The sequence below is a fragment of the Calidris pugnax genome, unplaced genomic scaffold, assembly GCF_001431845.1.
Source record: "Calidris pugnax isolate Ruff unplaced genomic scaffold, ASM143184v1 scaffold225, whole genome shotgun sequence".
In the NCBI taxonomy this organism is placed as follows: domain Eukaryota; kingdom Metazoa; phylum Chordata; class Aves; order Charadriiformes; family Scolopacidae; genus Calidris; species Calidris pugnax.
In genome coordinates, this window is record NW_015091072.1 from 2,171,882 (window position 1) to 2,191,288 (window position 19,407).

Sequence of the window (19,407 nt, forward strand, 5' to 3'; positions counted from 1 at the left end):
CACATCTCCATAGGAGTGCAGCTCTGCTCAGGAAGATAGCATTATTCCTCCTCCAGCCCTCCCTGCTCTCTGCTGAAAGGGCCACAAGTGACAAACAAGAGTGGTGTTCTTTATTCCAGTTAACCCCCAAAAGGCAATTTGGTTAGAAGAACAAGTATATCATCTGTGCCAATGGTCAGGAAACTCTCTGTGAGGCTCATAAGGATGACAGGAGCTGCGTGACACCACTGGGAACACCTCTGCACCTAGTGCAGTGTTCTCTTGCTCAAGCTGAGAGCTGGAACAAGAAGAATTCAGGCCAACCTGCAGAGCAGGAAGGCAAGAGCATTCATTTTATTGACCATCTTGATAAACTCCAACTTAGGAAAAAAAAAACCCAGCTAGTGCAAAATCTTTCTAGGAGATGCAGGCTTCTTGGCGTAGAAAATTTCCATAGTCTTCTGCTTTGGCAAGCGTAACTGGAATGGAGCCTTTGCATCACTGGGTACATCCATACAACCAAAGGAAAAACGCTCAGACAATGACAAGAATAAGGACAGCAGGCCTCAAAGAATACTTTTTAATTCAAAATTAGCAAAACAGGTCACATTTTAGACGCAAGGCCTGAAATAATTCACACCTTATTCTTGTTTTTTAAATAACTGAGAATTCAGGAAGAATGCAGAAACTGTTTAAAAAAATTACTTCAGATGCAGAAAAGTTGGAGAGGAAAGAAGTTTGGTCCAGATCTTTAGCTGAGGAGCTCAACCCCAACTGCCCCAAAGCCTCCTCACACTCCCAGCCCATAAAGGAACCTGCTTTGCCAAGTTTGCCCAAAGCAAGCTTCTGGGAGGAGAAAGCCTGAGGCTGCTGGACAAACCTCCCTGTTCCACCTCACCCCTTGAGCAAGGCCACACAGCGGGAGCCAAGGAGCTGCCAAGGAGCTGCCCAGCACACCAGGCTGTGGCTTCACCACACCATCTCTCTTAGGGTCACTTGAGGACAGCGCTTCTGGCACTGTGAAGGAGACCATCACATTGACAAGCGCTTGCGTAGGAGCCACCAGAGAAGTGAGGCTGTTCAACATGCATAAATGAGAGGCCACAAGAGCAGGGCAGGAGGTTCTGCCTCTGGGAGAGCACTCATGGGCAGCTCCAGTCTACTGTCTCCCTCTGACACTACAGCCCCCAGCCAGCGACAGGAGGAGCCTCTCCAACAACAAAAAAAACGAAGCCAGTCCACCACTGCCACCTCAGCTTCAAGTCCTTTGCTCACTTGGCAGCTGTGGGACAGGAACCAAACACTCTCCCTGTGCTGCTGAAGGGACTCTGAGGGCAGCAGCCTGCTGGGTACAGGCTGCCAATGCTGAAGGAGCTGCATTGCACTTTTCAAGCCTGCTCACCAAAGAGGAAAGGGGGGGAACATCAGCAGGGAGGAAGGGAAGCAAAGGTCTCAAACACACCTCCTTGTTTCCTCCCTCTTCACTGGCTCCAGCACCTGCTGCACCTACGAGCTGTGCACTGGCCGCAGCTGCCGGGTCGTGCCTGCCCCAGAGGATGCAGTGAGAACGGAGCAAACGTAGTCTTCCCTCCTGGTCCCACCTCGGTTACTGCAGAACCCCTTGGTGCTTGCTGTGGGATCTGGCTCCCCTGCTCCCACGGGGTTGTCGGCCACAGAAGCAGGCTCATTCCCCACAGGTGCCAGTGGCCTGGTGCCTTTGGCTGAGCAATTTGGGACGCCCCTGCGCCCTCTGTCCCCTGGGGACTCAGAACACTGGGATCTTGTCCCTGCGCACCACGTCCAGGTCATCATCCAGCGTCAGCAGGACCTGAGGAGGAAAGTGCGAGGCAGCTTCAGGTCTCACTGACCAGCCTACAGCTGCAGAGAATGACCAGCTCCCGATGGCATCTCATCATAGGGCCACCTGGGCCACATTTTCAGCATGTACAAGAGTCATGACGACAACTCATGTAGTCATGCCAGATTAACTTTGTTTCTGTAATGCTCCCAGCAAGTCCTTTTGGCAGCACAGCTGACAGGTAGCTCTGCCAACAGTGCTGCAAGGACCTGAGCAGGCAATCCAGACCCAACCATGACAGAGACACTGCTTGTGAACTGGTCCCTCAACACCAGTCTCCAGGAGGCAGCAGGGTAGGAATTGCTTGACCACTGCTCAGGCATTGCAAGTGGCCAGGCAGCTCCTTCACAAATAGTTTGCACTTTGCACAGCTAGGGTTAAGGTCTCCCCCTCCATGTCCCCAAAACACTATGCTGTGACCCCATCACCGAGGATGCCTCCATCTTTGCCACCACACAGATCGTCAGGCCTGAAAAGAGATATCAAGTGGAGGAGCACAGGAGACAACTACGGAAGTGATGGAAAGCCCAGGAGCAAGCTAAGCTCCACACCAGCACCCAACCACCCAGGTCAAAGGGAGTAGAGTCCCTTTCTGGGAAATGCTCACAAACCCACAAGAGGGTTTGTCACCAGCAGACCCTCAGCTTTTCCACAACAGCTGTGTGAACCGCAGCCCCAGAGGGAATTTCAGGCCAGGAGACACAGGGAGCAACCAGCCAAAGGAGAAAGCCTGATCCCACTGACAAAGAGCGTCCCACCATGAAAGATATCTGAAGGCAGAGCCAAGCAGAGGAATTTGGGCACTTTTGTGGGGTCATCAAGCAGTCACAGCTCCATGTGGATAGAGAGTGACAAGCAGGAAGAAGAGAGGGGGAGGCCATACAGCAGAGTGGAGGTTCAGCAGGACTCACCAGAAAGGAGAAGAACAAGGCAGCCGCGGAGAGGAAGTGCCAGACATCATGGTCATCAAAGAAGCCCAGCAGGATGCACGGCCGGTTCTTTTCCCGGGACTCTGCTGGAGTCTCCTAAGGAAGCAGGCAGGGGGTCAGGACCTGAAATCCACTCACACAAGGCCCTGGCTGGACACATTGGATCCTCTGGAGATCACCCTGTCTTAACCCTCCATCCAGGAGCCAGGAAAAAGCACTGTGCTGACTGGACACGTGGTGAGAGCAGGGCAGGAATGCAATGTCATACTTCGACCTTGAGATGGATCTGGAGCCACAACCCATGGATAGGGGGACCCCGCTGGTCTTCAGATCTAAAGTCTTGCATCACACAAGCTGTGCAGCCTCCACCAGACCACCCTGCAGCAAGCCCCCCACTTCCATGGAGAGGGACACAGTATCATGTTAAAAAGCATCCAGTCAGGATTTAAGAGCCTCCCAGGCCACGGAGAGCCCCTGCAACCTCAGGCAGGTTATTCCCCATTGGCCATCTGCTCCAGGGAGGAGTCTGCCATCCAGCACTAGTCGGGGTTTCCCCAGTTTTACTTTCAGATCCTCAGCTCCTCCTCTGTCCTCTAGTGAGGGCCAGTCACCTCCAGATCACCTGGGTCTCCACAGCTGCACACATACAGTCATTTTTGGCTCATCACAGCTTCCCATACTCCCTTCCCAGGTTCCCAAAAGAGTTAAACCCTTTCAACTCTCCATGAGCAGTCCAAGACTCTTTCCCAGAATATTTTTCATGTAAAACCAACAACAGGGAAGAAATATGACAAGACACAGAGACGGACAGAAGGACAGTAAAAGGGGAACTTTACCTCCCAGCTGCTGAGGGTCTGGAAGAAGAAGTAGAGGGCAGCTGCCCACACCACTGCAGTGGCCACAATGCAGAACAGGGGGATGGGCAGGAGCTTCTCAGAGCTGCGGAGCTGCAGACAGGGACATAGTCTCACAATGTGCCCCAAGTTCTTCCTAGGGGCAGAGCTGTGCACAGGGCTGACATGCCAGCCTGAACCATCATCATCTGCAAAGGGCTGCCCACCCCAGGGAAACACAGCTCAGCCACTGCCAAGATGTCTACACAACATCCCTCCCCAACACCAACACCTTGTCCCACCCTGAGCCCCACATAGGCCCCTCCACATCCCTCTGCAGCACCACAAGAACCCAGACCGCAGCCAAAAAGGAGGCACATCCCTTCCCCTTTGGAGACAGGCACCCCATGGGCAGACACAGCTGCCTCTTTTACCTTCATGATGATGTAGAAAGCCAGATACAGCAACAGGTTACAGATAAAGATCCCCAGTATGTAGGAAGCAAAGTCTCTGGGCCGATACACCAGCCCAAAGATAGCACTGAGAGAGAGAGAGAAAAAGGGACATTAGACAGCCTCTTTCACTGGGGACAGGGTACATCCCCAAACTGACCGCCACCCACCGCTCCTCCCAGACCACAGGACACAGCAATACTGCCACACCCTCCCAGTTCCCTGAAGGAAATGCACCATTTAGATCTGCTCCCTGCTAAGAAGCAAAGAAGAGCAAACTGGGTCATGGTCAGCTGCTGAGAGCAACCAGAGACCCCACAGAACAGGCAACGACACTGGATTGCTTCCAACCCACGGCCAAAAGCATCTCGCTCAGTAGGAGTTGGCTCCAGATCTGTACGTTTAGCAGAAGGCATGTCCCTGAAAGGCAGCTTTAGTGAAAAGCAAGGGTCTGTATTTTAGGTCTCACCAAGAGCTCATCCCTCCATCCATGCAGTTACAGCTGAGCCAGGTCTCTGACTAATGAGCATCTGTCAAGTCTCTTGCACCTTGGCTGCACCAGAAACGTCCCAGCTACCAGGGAAGCACTTGTCCAGCACAATGCAGCACTGTGGTGCTTGGCCAGCCCTGCACAAGCTGGCTCAGACACAAGCCATGAGACAGCACCAGCCGAACCGCTTAGGGATGCCTCATGGAGCTCTGTAGTGCTGCACCGCATCCTATGGATCTGCCTACCATCCTGTGCTCACCAGGTCCAGCTCCTTGCCAAAACATGTCAGAAAGGTCTGTTTCTTAGACACTGCTGCATTTCCTCATCACTTCAGACCACCTGTGTGTCAAGACTGAATCCTGCAGCCCTCGTGCACAAGTATGCATGACACCCAACGCCCCACTACTTACAGGGACCAGTTGACCAGGTTTCCAACAATGAGCAGCACCATCCTGTCCTGAAGAGAAGACACTGACGATCATACAAAAGCATAAGGAAATGCAAAAGGAGGCCTTAGCCTCAGAAATTCGGGGTATCATTATGTGAGGATGAGGAGTCTGGTTCCTGCAAACACACATGCACCTGGCTCTGAAGTTTGCTCTGCAGGAGCTTTTGCCAGGTAGAAACTGCTCTGGCCCTCACAAATTTGAGGAAAGTGTTGTAAGGAGACTAAACACCTGAAAAAGGACAACTCCAGCACATAAGCATCAGCTTCAGGAGTTTCTGCAAATCTTTTGACTGTTTCCACTGTTTTTCCACTTAGATTCCTTCCCTCCCACCATTTTACAGAAAAAAAACCTATTGCACAGAGCAAGGATGTGCTTGAAAGAGGCAGCAGGGAAAGCTTTGGATAACATCCTGACATAGCTACAGAGCCTTTTTTCACCCATCTCATCATCAGCTGGGGAAGCACTGTAACAACAGCAGGCAGAAGGGTGGCATCTGTGGGGCATGTGCATTTATGCTTACAGCTGCTTTCGTGATGTAGCTATTTCAGGCTGGCCAGGCTTACTTTATGCCTGAGTGCACCCAGTTGGCTTGCAAAACTCAATCTGACACTTATCCAAAGATGAAAGAGTAAATAAAATAAAAAGGATGCTCATGGATAAAAACTTCATTTGGCTTCAAGCCTCTATTAGGACTCTATACCAAGAAGAAAGTAATCAGTAGGACACAAGGTAACAGCTACTGTTTCTTACTTCTTTGCTTTCTGCCCCAAGGTGCTGCAGAAACAGCAATAGCTGTTGCTTAAGCCACAGAGCCAAAATTGCCACTGCCTTCCCCAGAGAGGCTGCACTGTACAGACCCTCATACTCATTGCTTTGAACACATGCCCCCAGAGAGGAAAAGCAAAGGCAAATCCTATCATGCTAATATCTCCTTTGCTCTGATGTTTTATTCACCAAGACTGAGATCAGGGGAGGCCTGAGAGTACGGGGCAAACCGCTTCAGTAGAGATCTACACTTACTCAAAAATTCACTGGGGGGACAGAAGGAGAAGAAGGGAAGTAGGGAGCATCACTTTTTCAAATAGCTACACCTCTTTCTTCTGCACATTGTCTAGAAAGTGAGCAATTGCTGAGAGAGGTGCTGAGATGAGAAGCCACCTACCATGTACATTGGTCGACTGCACTGCTGGATACAGTCCGTGTACAGCACCATCGCTGCCCGTCGGAATATCCCCATGTCTGTCAAAGAAGAGGAGAAAAAGCCACAACAGCCAGCAGAGTGAGCGCCAAAATGCCTACAGGGGAAAGATGCAGATACCCACTGGCTGACAACAGAGAACCCAGCCTGCAGATGCTCAGGGTGCCAACAGATTAATTTCTTGCTCTTTCATTGCAGAAGCTTCAGTGGGGAGCCATCAGTGGCGATGGAGGGACATGCATGCACACACGCACACACCCACCCACCCCATAAACACAGAGCTTGAGAAGGCTCCTGCACCAAGATCAGAGCTCTGCTGTACTACACACCCTCCTGCTGCTGGCAAACTGACTTCACTTCTCAATAGCCAACCCCAGGTGGCACACGAGCCTGCCTCCCCACACACATCCATGCATCCCTGGTTACTACGCTGCTGATCAAGCGGTTCGACAGAAAAATGAGAGCTGCTGACAGTTACCTGAGTCAGGGCCATCTGAGGCAGACAGGAGCAGAAGAGGAAGGAGAAATATGTTTGTAAGCAGAGCACAAGAGCCAAGTTCCCCACCAGAACCTCTCCTCCCTCACCCGTTGACAGGGTTTTTACATAGCTCTGAGCACAGCGCTAGGAAGAGCCATAGCTGAAGGGCAGGCTCCCTTAGAGCCCAGCTCTTCTGCCACCACAGAGCAGATGGGTCCTGCTGACTCCCATGCGACTGGGAAGCAGCAGCACAAGGACTTCAGAGGCCAGGAAAAGCATCAGATGGATGAGAGGACAGGAAAAACCAAAACACAAACACAGGCCATGGGACTGTGCTCACAGATGCACTGCATAGGTGACTCCTGCAGGTGAGGACAGGAGGCACCTGCACACCCTAGAGGAAGATGGTTCAGTCCCAGCACTTACCCATCTTGAAGCGGCCCATGTAGTAGATCTGGGTGCTGAGAGCCAGCGAGGCCAAAACATGGATCATTGCGGAAATAACCCAAAACCACATGTCATTTTTGCCAAACACCTGAAAGCAAAGACATATTAAAAGCAAACTGGGCCCTGCGATCAGCAGACTAATCCTTTCCTGTCTTATATCACCATGGGGCATTAGACAACCTACTGAACATGGAAGGGAAACCACTAAGTTTTCCAACCTGAAAACAGATCTATAAATCCAAAACAAAGTCCAGAGAAGCAAGAGGAGCTCAGCATTCTGGAGAGGAAACCATTCTTTCCGAATGCCCCTTCAGACAAGGATGGCAGCTTGGAAGGACAGCAGCTGGTCCAGGGAGCAGAAATGCAGAGAATCCTAGGCCAGGAAAGCTGTCTCTGCTGAGCTGGGCAGAGCTCTCTGGCCAGGAGCTGGATTTTTGGAAAGGCAGTCAGGGAACCAACCCCTACTTTAACAACTGCACTGTAGCAGACCAAAAAGGATAAAAGTGCTCTGTAGGCGATTGCTCCTATTGTACAGTTTTGCTTTATTTAAGGACTGGAAGTAATCTACAAATGCAGGTCAATGCTATATTAAAACCTCAATTCTTCAATTTTACATTAATGAGTCCAGAAACTCTGGTTTGCCATCAGGCTATGACCACACACTTCTCTCCCCTGGGGCATAGCACTTGCCTGAACTTTTCCTTTTGTGTGGGGAAAAAAAAACCAAACAAAAAAAACCCAAAAAAACACAACAGAAAGCAAGCAGAAAAGCCACATCTACTTGAATGGAACAAGGGAGACATGCAGTTTATAAGCTCCACAGAACTACTTGTGGGACACTTTGAAGCTAAGTCACAGTATCCCATGATGAAACCCCACTGTTTTGAACCTGGGTGTGCAAATCTACCACAGCTATCAAGAGACTATTGTAAAGTCTCACGTTCACCAGCTGCTCCTGCATGCTTTTATCTCACAGTCAACTGCCCAGAGACCTTTACAGAATCAACTGGTACTCTGCATTATGTGCGATAGTGAGGGGCTGACAGCCCACTGGGATCTAGCTGCTAGTTCAGAGCAAGAGTTCAATGGATTTTGCCTGCTTACTGCTGAATGAAGAGGTACCTCCAAGGTAAAGCACAGGCTGGGGATTCAGACAAGCCCAGCTCAGTACTTGCAATACAATAAGCAAACGTGCAAAGCCTTGTACCAGTCTGACCTGTCAGTGCTACTGCTGCACAAGAGAGACTCTGGTGACTCCTGCTCCTGCCCTTCTATAGAACTACTCCAGAAACTTGCCTGGGTGCCCCCAAGCCATTATTCTAGCCCTGCACCTCTCCAAAAATAGTAAGTTCAACTTCAGGAGCTGTGCCCAGCAACCCGGAATTTTCCAAAGGGGAGAAAGAGGCACAAGCAATTAGGTAGACAACACTTGCCCTGGAAGCTCAGCCAGTCTCACGCTCCTCCTCCTCCAAGGTGAGCCACCCCACAGGAGACCAGCTGCATGCTTGGACACAGACACCTGGATGCATGAATTTTTCCTCTTGAGCAGGAGGTCATGTAGTGAGCAAAGCCCAAATAGAAGCCCATCTAGAGAAAACTGCTTTGCTCTTCCCTTCACTGCAAGCCCAGGGGAAAGGAGGAGGAAACCCCAAGAGTACTGGAATTCAAGCACTAGCAGCTGCTTAACACACCCTTATCCTACCCTGCTGCTTTCCCCAGTCATTTGCCCACTTAAGCTATGTTCCCAGCCACACCATCTCCTTCTCAGAGAAGCAAGTAGGTAAGAGGGAGCCATACCACTCCAAGGACAGCCAGAGAGATGACCACAGCAAATGAAGCATAGGCAGAGTAGGCGCTGGCATTGATGTCTGGGTGGCGGGTCTGGTAGAGCTTGAGCATGCACAGTCCTGCAATCATGTACATGAAGGAGGTGTCTGTGGAGGGAGCACAACAGAAACAGTGAAAACAGGTACTGCCAGTGGGCTGAGAAAGCTGCTCTGAGTACATATGAAGAAGTGCAGCAGCAGCAGGGCCAAACCCAAGGCTGGCAGGCACAAACCCAGGATGCTGCACTACATTGTGCGGCGCTTTGTGCTTTACCATCTAGCATGTTCTGAAGCAATAAAAACCAAAGGGGCTCAGAAAATAAGCGCCCAACAGAGTCAGCACAGAAACAGGTAGGGAATCATAAAATGGCTGAGGTTAGAAGGGACCTCTGGAGGTTGTCCCGTCCAACACCCCTTGCTCAAGCAGGGCCAGCTATCAGAAGGCTGCTCAGGACAGTTTCCAGTCAGGCTTTGAATATCACCACAGAACAAGGCTTCACAACCTCTTTGGGCAACCTGTTCAGTCTTTGACTTCCTCAAAGTGGAAAAAAAAAAAAATACATTTTTTTTTTCTTGTGCTCATATGGAATCCCAAGGTCAGGAAAGGAGGCTGAAATGTGTTAGTCCACAGCATCCAAAGCCTCATGGCTTCCTAACTGAGCCCTGGAACAGGCAGACTCCAAGGAGGTTTGCAAGGGTTGAGGGATGGGAAAAGCCAGCAACTCAGCAGGAGACAGAACATGACAAATCCTACTACCTTCATCTCAAAATGAGAAAAGCAATGCAGCTTACCAAACTGGAAGTTGGAGTAATTAGGGCAGACATGGTAACAGGCACTGAGGACCCCTTCCATCATCAGAGCGATACCCATAGCGTAAAAGAGACCAAAATGCTTTGGGATCCCATAGTCCTGGAAGAGAGCAGTAGTGTATAGTAACTACCCTTTCCATCACTTCATCCCTCCTCACCCCTACACATGTCCTTCAGTCACCACTGTGTGTCTGGCTGAAGTCTCATCTGAAAGTCCATAAGCAGCAGAACCCTAAAATTGCTAAGGCCTTTACTTGCTATCAACCCAGTGAAAACAGAGCTGTCTCCAGAAAACACCAGCACCACTGCCCATAGGGATGCAGATTTCCTCCATCCTCTCCCAGAAGATACTGAAGAGGCTATAGAGAGTCTGGTTACAAGCAGCTGTTTCCGACAGAGGCAACCAAATTCTTCTGTATTATTATAGGCAGCTGTAACCCCTCTTGCTAACAGAAGAAATAACTCTTTATTGTATAAGGCAAATCAAACTTCACTATAAACAAAAGCATCTCAAGACACTCCTACTTTCCACACACACCCAAAAGAAGTTTCAGCAACAAACATTCACAGAACAGGATACTAATTACCAGGCTGTGCTTTTCACAAGCCCCATTACAATCCTTTGTTCACAGGAACCTCCTTCTGTCCTTTCTAGAAAGCAGACACTACTTCTTACTGCCTGTTTCCTCATAGCATGGGTCAAGGTAGGAATCCATACATGCTCCCACCCAGCTCATCCATCCCAGTTCCTCCACTGTAGGAAAAGCCACAGCCAAAGAAGTCATTCCCTCTACTCATCTCCCTGTCTTTGCAAGACCAGGCTGGGTCACCATGGTAGTATGGACATACCACAAGCAGCAAAGTACTGGGATGTGCAAGAACATAAGTGTCCCACCTACATCCTCTTTTGGGGCAGGAAAGAGAAAGATTTAATCCCCTGGCAAGGAAGACAAATGGAAACCCACTGTGTATCAAACTGGTTTTTAAATTCTCCTTGTCGTTCCCTCCCTCCACCCAGCCCATTGCAAACACGTTTCCTACCAGGGTATAGATATCTTTCATTTCCATGGCCCGACGGTGAAGAATGTCTCTGCGCAAGACAATAAGGAGGAAGAGAAAGCCCAGCAGCATGTGGCCCACATTGCTGAGGATGTTGTTGAAGGCACTGCAGGGAAAAACATTTAAGACAAGGGCAGCACAGCAGCAGGAAGTTGAATCGTGTGCCACAATAAGCTGAATCCATTTTACTGTCATTCCCCACCACCACCCCAGCCTGCATCCTCCACTTTGGCAGCTGCCAAACATCTGCCAGTTTTACACCCTGGATGACAATTTCAAATTAAGTAGTTCACCTGCCCCAGTGGATTTAACACTTTCTCTGCAAGATTCCCAAATCGGGGCTTTCTTTGCACTCAGAAAAATACTGCACTGAAAGGACTAATTTGAACTACTTTGCAGAGCTGCTGCTCCTTGGATTGAAGCACAAGTGTCCAAAAGATCATGGGAGCCCTTCATTGCTGCGTGGGTAGGTTTGCTGGGGGCGCAGAGGTACCATAAATTCATGGGCACATGTGTCTCTGCAACAGAAAGCCGCTGCTGAGCAAAACAGCTCAGAGTCCTAAACTCTCAGTGATCTTATCAAGACTGTTACTCAGAGCCTGGGAAGGGTAAAATCCTGACCTGGGCACAGCATGAACACTCAGGAGGACCGCAGGGCTCACTCACCTCAGCACCCCAAGGGGATGAGCACACAGAAAGTTGTAGTAGCAGATGTCCTGATTGCCCGTCACATTCACTACCTGGACAGAGAGGAGGTGGGAGACCTGGTATTAGCAAATCCTTTCTGTTCTGGGGGGGTTTGCTCCACGCAAACACTGCATGTACACAAGGTATACCAAGACACAGCCTAGCTCTAGCACTGGCACAGGGGAGTGCTGACATCTACAAGTGAGGCTTTTAGCGGGGGACAAGACGTTGCCACAGGCCACAAACCTGATAAATCTTCAGAGGAAACATACTGTGCACTCTCAACCTCACCACTAATATATCTGCTTGCAGGTATCTGATTAACAGCAGGATAGAAAGGATGGGGCAGGGAGAAGGGCGGAGAAATCACTCGTATCACAGCAAACCCTACTTGCTTTCAGTTGTCTTTTAGAGATAACAGCAGATTCCTCCTGCCTCCAAAATGAAACAGGCCCCAAAAGAGACATCAGATGATCAGGAAAACATCTGCACTCCTGCTTCCCAAGCAAAAATAGCAGAACTGCAAGCTCAGTGAGCCAAACCAGCAGCAACACTCAATATAGGGTACAGAGGGAGCAGGTAAGATAAACTGCCCCTCAGACAGAGGAGGTTTCCTGGGTGATCCCAGTTTCACTGTGACTGTAATCCTTACACTGTGCAGCCATGGAACAAGTTTAAAGGCAAGAGGACCCAAGCACAGGGCACAGCCAGAGTCCAACGCACCGTCTGGTAAGTGATGACGAGCTGGATGACTGGCAGGGCATAAAACACTGCAATGGTGATGATGTTCCTGCAGAGGAGATGAAAGCAGCAGTTACACATTACACACACCAAAACAACTGGTGCACACCCAGGACACAGCCCCAAGGTGCTTGTGGAGAAATGTGTACACCTCCACACCTAAGGGTACAGACCCCACTCTCCCAGATGGAGCTTTATACCTCCTGAAGCAGAAGAGCAGATGAGCTAATGCAGACAGGAGGCAAATGCTAGGGGCATAAGAAAAGCCAGGATATGGACCACAAGCTCATGTGTTTGAGTGCTAACTTCTCTCCTTCCTCAGTATGTTCCAGCCCACTGGATGTCACAACACTTAAAAGCAATTATGCAAATTAGAATCCACGTGCCAGGAAATATCCTTATTTGTTCACAAATATCCTTATGTAAGATATGTAGGATCTGTAATTACTAGTTAGAACAGGGTCAGAATGTGTAACATTAAGGCTCAAAGAATATCCTCAGGTCTAAAGTGTGGTTCACAAGAAGGGCATGTGGACAACACTCCACAACCAGAGACTAGGTCCAGAGCTTGGGCCCTGCCAGGTTGTCTTCTCCTTACCAGAAATAGATTTTGTATTTTTTGCTGACAATCCTTCGGTCCTTCCTGGACAGGTCTGATAGATAGAGGAACACCTACAACATTAATGGGTGGGGAAAGAGGGGGGGAAAAAAAACAGAAAAGAACTAATGAATACTGCAGAAGCCAATAGAAGATCTTGAGGTATTTGGACAATATGCAGCTTGGTGCTACGTGGATTTATTCCACACCCCACACACCCCCCCCACATACAGCAAGCTCGTTGTATCCCTTGATTCTGTGGGGAATGAGTTCTGTGAAACCCTCTGATCCCCAGGAATGGCTCTGACCACACAAAGCAGTGCAGGGTGACAACAGGAGGCAGTTTGAATGTTGCTAGCTTAAAACCCCTCTGTACATCCACTGCAGTTATACTACTCATACCAGATAACTACCTACTATTGCACATTATTTTCTCCCTGTGCTGTCCCACCTCCTTGGGCTTTCTGCTACTCTCTGGGCTTCTTCCTCCTTTCTCAAAAGTCCCCAATAGATTCTGATTTTCCATATTAAAATCACTCATTTCAGCAGCAGACTTAGCACAGCTGGAAAACTTTCTAGAACTCTGAAAAAGCATTAGAAAGCACATTCGGCTTTATTAGATTAAATCCACCTAAAAGGGAAGCAGAAACTTAAAAACCCTGGCAAGTGATTAGTGCTGGTCCTAGCCCAGATGTGTCCATGGCCCAGCACCATGGCCACAGCTGCAACGCCAGCCGTACCTTAGTGCGGATGACATTCTTATCACTTTCAATTTCTGGCATGGTGTCAAAGTCACTCTCCTCTTCCACAGAGCTGTCTGTGTCAGAACCAGCTGGTGGCCTGCACCCAGGGGAAGACAACTGATGCCCACCACTGGAGCTTGACTCATCTGGAACAGAGTAGGGAGAAGGAAACAGGCAGGGTAAAGGCTAAATGCCCTCTATACAAAGCAATAAAAGCTGCCCCAGATATCAGCTGCAACATCCTCGGACAAGTCAATACAGCATTTTCAGGGAACAAGTTTTTCCATAATCACAAATCTTCCCAGAAGTCTCAGATTATCAGCTAAGAACATTTTGAAGGACCATATTCCACTCTATGCAGCATTTTGTTTTTTCCCCTGCTTTTATTCTATTACTTCTAATCTCTAATGTTTTCTACTCTTTACTAGCCTGGGATCTGAAATCTGGAAGCCCGAGACAAGCCAGAAAGCTCTGGTGAAAGCAGCAGACTGTTCAGGGGTCAGAAACAGGCTGACCTAGTTAGTGTCCAGATTTTATATAAGCTTTTCTAAAAATATTGTAGAACAAAAGAGGAAGTCGGTCAATTTTTCACAGCAAGCAGAGCATCAGCTTTCTTTCTGTTGCATGCACAGTTTTGGTCACCTGCAGGTCAACAGGACCTGCCTGTACTTCCCACAGGCTGGCCAAGCTCCCAGCCAGCCCACTGCCCATACCAGCATGAGCAGAACACAAGTTTTTCTTATTTCCCAAATGTTTTTAAAGTAATTCCTTGGGTATTGGGAAAGGGAGTAGAGTGGTGTTGAAGCCTTCAACTCTATTCCAGTACTTCAATTCGCCTGATATTTTTCCCAAACCTCATGAAATTTTTTGGGGTTTGTGTTTCTTTGTCGAGCATTCTGAGATAGCACACCTTCACAGTCCAACAACTGGGTGACATCTGGAGTGTCAGGGCTGTCTTTAGAGTGAGCAAATGCATCCTGAGCTGGGATCGAAAAATCACCCAGAGCTGCTCTCCCCTCTCATTTGCCAGGACCTTTGTCAGCCCCTAGTCAACATCCTGCCTGAAGTGGCACTGTCACTAGCACCTATCAGGTGACTGTGGCTTTGGCTAGCTAAGACAAATATTTTCAATGACAGAGTCTCTCTGGGCACCTCTTCCAGAGATTTGCCACCTTTTTGGTGTAGATTTTTTGCCCTAACGTACAACCTTAACCTCCCAAACTGCAATTTCTTTTTCAAGTAGTTACAAGCTGCTCTTAGAGCAACCTGCAGCTATATTATTTTCTGGCTTTAAAATACTTTAAAGTGCCTTCCCCTGCCCCAGACAGAACCCTCCTTGTGTCCCCAGTTCTGGAAGATACTGTACCAATAGCACCGTAGCTGCTTCCCTCAGGGGTGCTGGCTGTGATGGGGTGCGATGACGTCATCATCCCAGATCCTGCAATGGAAACAGACCCATAAGGGACAATTAGTTTCATGTCAGTGCTTCAAAACACATGTCTGAGGTGAATAAAAACAGCATAAAGAGCTGGAGGGGCTTGGGAAAAGCAGCATTTTTCCAAACAGATGGCAGTCTCCCTCTGGAGCATACTGTGCAAAAGGGAAACCCTTGCTTTGCAACGTGAAGCAATCCCATCCCTTCAGCCTCCCCACACAGGCTGCCAGTTCATCTTGCAAAAGCAGGAGCCTCCTTCCAGCACACTGTAAGGATCACATTATGCAAAACTTGGCAAATTCTAGAGCCAGTCTCACAATATTCAGAGCACCCTTATGAATTTCTAATTCTTCTCCTTCCCCTACTCACACTTAAATCTATTCAACAGGAACACAAGGAACAGGATGTGGAACAGGACCACATCTTCCAATGGTGGCAAACAGCGAGACAGATCCAGCTGCTTGTAAAGCTTTACCCTCATAACAACATGGTGTGACCAGTCACCAACAAAGGGAAAAGAGATGGGACAGTATTTAAAGCAAGCAACTTCATTGCAAGCCTGGAAATGGCCGAGCTTCCCAAGCTGCATCTCTGGCTTCCCAGTACCTGATCTGTCCCAAACTGACAGGCACACACAACATCCTCTTTCCACCTAGCAATTCCAGGCACTTCTATAACATCTTATATAGATTTTTATACTATTTCCATTAGCCTCATATGTAAAGAGTCCCAAGACTTTCCCTGCCTGAGCCCGATTCCTAGGCAGGGGAGCACTCACACAGCAATGACAGTTGGTGTTTCAAGTCCAGATTACTGCTTTCCTTTGACACATTCACTGTGCTTGCTGGGCTGTGGGTTAAGACTTGGTCTCCATTTCAGCTTCTCTACCCTCCTGCCCCATTCCTCTGACAGTCCTCCAAGCTGTTTATTGCCCTATCTGAAGTGGATAACACGGCACGGACTGAGCACCAGAAGGAAGGCTCTGGCATACCACAGCCCCCCATATGACACCTCTTCAGTGCTCACCTGGGATTAGCAGATTTTTGTAGGTTGCTGCAAGGTCAAGATCCACCTTCTACTCTTCACCTGCTGTGCAACCCTCCCTCTCTCATGGCAGTTTTTTCTGTTGCTTTAAAATCATTTGGGAATCCAGATCACTGGGAAGAGGGCAAGAGAAGCATTTGCCCACGTTCATGGCACCAAGGCACATGCACACTTCCTTCTCTCATCAGTCCTGTCCCACAGAGATGCTCCCTCCCTATTTTAGACCAGGCTTTACGCTCTCAAGTGACTTGTCAACCTTCTCTCCCAAGTAACCAAGGGAAGATTTAAATCTGGACAAAGCAGGGAGGCCACAGAGAAGAGGTGCTCTGCCCTGTCTCTTACAGCTGCTTCAGACCCAGCTCACCCACTAATTTCAGTCCCACTTCCCAGTGTGCGAGTGAGTCAGCAAAGTATATGTACCTCACTAGGTGTGGTTCCTCCAGCTATTGCCTCTACCAGATAGTGATGTGGAATGGGAGGTAACCCACAGGATTGGGGGAAAAAAAAAAAAAAGTGAGCCACAGAAGCTGAGCATTAGATGGGCAACAGGAGCAAAAGGGCACATGGAGTTGCAGGATATTCAAAGACAACAGGCAGAGACAGATTGCTTAGCATGTGGGAAGGAATAGAGAAAAAAAATAAAGAGAGAAAGCTGGTGTGCCCTGGGTAACCTGGAGGACAAATGGAACATCTGTTCTACAAAGAAAAGTTGAGTGTTGGGGTTGTTCAGCTTGGAGAAGAGAAGGCTCTGGGGAGACCTTAGTATGACTTTTCAATACTTAAAGGGGGCTTATAAGAAAGATGGGAACAGACTTTTTAATAGGGCCTGTAGAGATAGGACAAGGGGTAATGGGTTAAAACAAAAAGAGTATAGATTTAGACTAGATATAAGGAAGAAATTGTTTACAATGAAGGTGATGAAATACTGGAACAGGTTGCACAGAGAGGTGGTAGATGCCCCGTCCCTGGAAACATTCAAGACCAGGTTGGATGCTCCCAAGTAACCAAGGGAAGATTTAAATCTGGACAAAGCAGGGAGGCCACAGAGAAGAGGTGCTCTGCCCTGTCTCTTACAGCTGCTTCAGACCCAGCTCACCCACTAATTTCAGTCCCACTTCCCAGTGTGCGAGTGAGTCAGCAAAGTATATGTACCTCACTAGGTGTGGTTCCTCCAGCTATTGCCTCTACCAGATAGTGATGTGGAATGGGAGGTAACCCACAGGATTGGGGGAAAAAAAAAAAAAAAAGTGAGCCACAGAAGGTGAGCATTAGATGGGCAACAGGAGCAAAAGGGCACATGGAGTTGCAGGATATTCAAAGACAACAGGCAGAGACAGATTGCTTAGCATGTGGGAAGGAATAGAGAAAAAAAATAAAGAGAGAAAGCTGGTGTGCCCTGGGTAACCTGGAGGACAAATGGAACATCTGTTCTACAAAGAAAAGTTGAGTGTTGGGGTTGTTCAGCTTGGAGAAGAGAAGGCTCTGGGGAGACCTTAGTATGACTTTTCAATACTTAAAGGGGGCTTATAAGAAAGATGGGAACAGACTTTTTAATAGGGCCTGTAGAGATAGGACAAGGGGCAATGGGTTAAAACAAAAAGAGTATAGATTTAGACTAGATATAAGGAAGAAATTGTTTACAATGAAGGTGATGAAATACTGGAACAGGTTGCACAGAGAGGTGGTAGATGCCCCGTCCCTGGAAACATTCAAGACCAGGTTGGACAGGGCTCTGAGCAACCTGATCTAGTTGATGTCCCTGCTCATTGCCGGGGAGGTTGGACTAGATGACCTTTAAAGGTCTCTCCCTACCCAAACTATTTTATGAAAGGGAACATGCTAGTTACCATTTTATAGGCATCAGTCAGACACACACCCTGAAGAGACCAATAGAGAAAGAAACAGCACGAGGGTAAAACATGGTTCCTTCCCAGAGGAAAGGACTCTGTGAAGATGACATAGAATACAAGGGAGAGGACAGATCACAGAAGAAGCAGATGTTTTGGAGAAAACATGTACATTCTGAAGGAACTGTGCTCCTCTGCTCTCTCTCAGGGATACTGTTCAACAATCCTTCCTGCCCAGGAAACCAGTTCTCTGCCCTCCAGGTTGTGCTAAGCACAGCATCTGTGCCCTGCAGCTTCTTTGGCAACCATGCACCAGAATTTATCTTCCACCTCTCACCAGTACAGCGTGGAAAGCAGCTTCAAAGCTGCCTTCAGTACTTGAACCCTCAGGTGCAGCACCAGCAGCACTGTCTGGGGCTTCAGTCTCACCCAGCTGAGACTGCCTCCTTGCCTTAGACAGTGATCCCTTGTCACAACCTTGGAGCTCTTCCAGGGCTTCAGACAGGTTCCTTCATCTTCCCCAAACTCCAGAACACACAGGCCCTTCCCATTTCTCCAGTGGCCTAAGATCTGCTGTTGTGTCACAGCAGGGCCCATCCCAAATGACTTAAAATTAGAATGTTTTAAAATACATTTTTACAGTCCCCTATTCATTTGGTTGTGAAGAAAACACCTTTCACACACATTCCACACAGAGGGATGCCTATGTGGATCACAGTGCCTGAAGAAGCCGCTCCTGAGAAACCACATGCCCCCAGGTCCTTAGCAGAAATATTAACCCAAGTAATGCTTGGGTCAGTTCCACTGCTGATCCTTTAAGCATAGCTCAGTTACACTAGTGTGCTTATCTGGTGGTATGTAACAGACTGGAGGGACTGAAGAAGCTGGAGGTTAAAAAAGGGAACACACCAATAACCTTTCAGTGCTGCCAAAACATAACACCCTCCCTTTCCCCAGGAAAGGGGTACAAATGATGATGTCTTTATCCTCAGACCAATGCTTTGAACTACTTTGCAGGCACTAAATATTTAAACAAAATGACACAGCCAGCCTCCCACACTTCTCCAGAAAGCAGAAACTCCCAGTGCTGCCCATCCACATGACAAAAATTTCCATCTTTCACTGATAGCCTTTTAGATGCAGCTATGCTTTTATAATGCAGAAATCTGCAGTATGTTGAAATATGGGTGCAGCATAAAGTAAACTGAATCAAATACCAAAGTAAATAACACAAACACCACAACCTAACTGTATTAGTCATTCATTCACTTGGTAGTGTGCAACTGCAAGTTATAAACAAACTAAAATTTAAATTAAATTTAGAAAATAGAGACTCCATGCTTAAACCAGGCAGAGGAAATCTTAAAGCACAAGAACTGAAACTCAATGTGTCTTGTTTAGAAATGAACAGACGTGGCAGAAGTAACATTAGCCTGTAGCCAGGCCTAGCCAGGGCTTGCCCTTCCTCCACCCTTTTAAAAGCCAGCTCCTCAGGGCAAGGGGT

The 19,407-nt window shown here is 48.4% G+C and overlaps 1 protein-coding gene across 2 annotated transcripts in view; it reads right to left on the bottom strand.

Annotated features, from left to right (window-relative positions):
* Positions 1 to 545: 545 nt before the first annotated feature.
* Positions 546 to 19,407, bottom strand: part of SIDT1 (SID1 transmembrane family member 1) — a 49,103-nt gene continuing 30,241 nt past the window's right edge. The window contains exons 11-26 of one of the 2 annotated variants that reach the window (XM_014957175.1): positions 14,944 to 15,015; positions 13,575 to 13,723; positions 12,835 to 12,908; positions 12,219 to 12,285; positions 11,475 to 11,548; positions 10,791 to 10,914; positions 9,732 to 9,849; positions 8,911 to 9,047; positions 7,093 to 7,201; positions 6,667 to 6,681; positions 6,153 to 6,229; positions 4,952 to 4,998; positions 4,034 to 4,139; positions 3,603 to 3,713; positions 2,749 to 2,862; positions 546 to 1,807 (exon numbers count right to left, since the gene is read on the bottom strand). In XM_014957175.1, coding sequence (XP_014812661.1) covers positions 1,745 to 1,807; positions 2,749 to 2,862; positions 3,603 to 3,713; positions 4,034 to 4,139; positions 4,952 to 4,998; positions 6,153 to 6,229; positions 6,667 to 6,681; positions 7,093 to 7,201; positions 8,911 to 9,047; positions 9,732 to 9,849; positions 10,791 to 10,914; positions 11,475 to 11,548; positions 12,219 to 12,285; positions 12,835 to 12,908; positions 13,575 to 13,723; positions 14,944 to 15,015 — 1,457 coding nt within the window. In that variant the 3' untranslated portion in view covers positions 546 to 1,744. The remainder of the gene's footprint in view (positions 1,808 to 2,748; positions 2,863 to 3,602; positions 3,714 to 4,033; positions 4,140 to 4,951; positions 4,999 to 6,152; positions 6,230 to 6,666; positions 6,682 to 7,092; positions 7,202 to 8,910; positions 9,048 to 9,731; positions 9,850 to 10,790; positions 10,915 to 11,474; positions 11,549 to 12,218; positions 12,286 to 12,834; positions 12,909 to 13,574; positions 13,724 to 14,943; positions 15,016 to 19,407) is intronic. The other variant, XM_014957176.1, reaches the window with a different exon arrangement.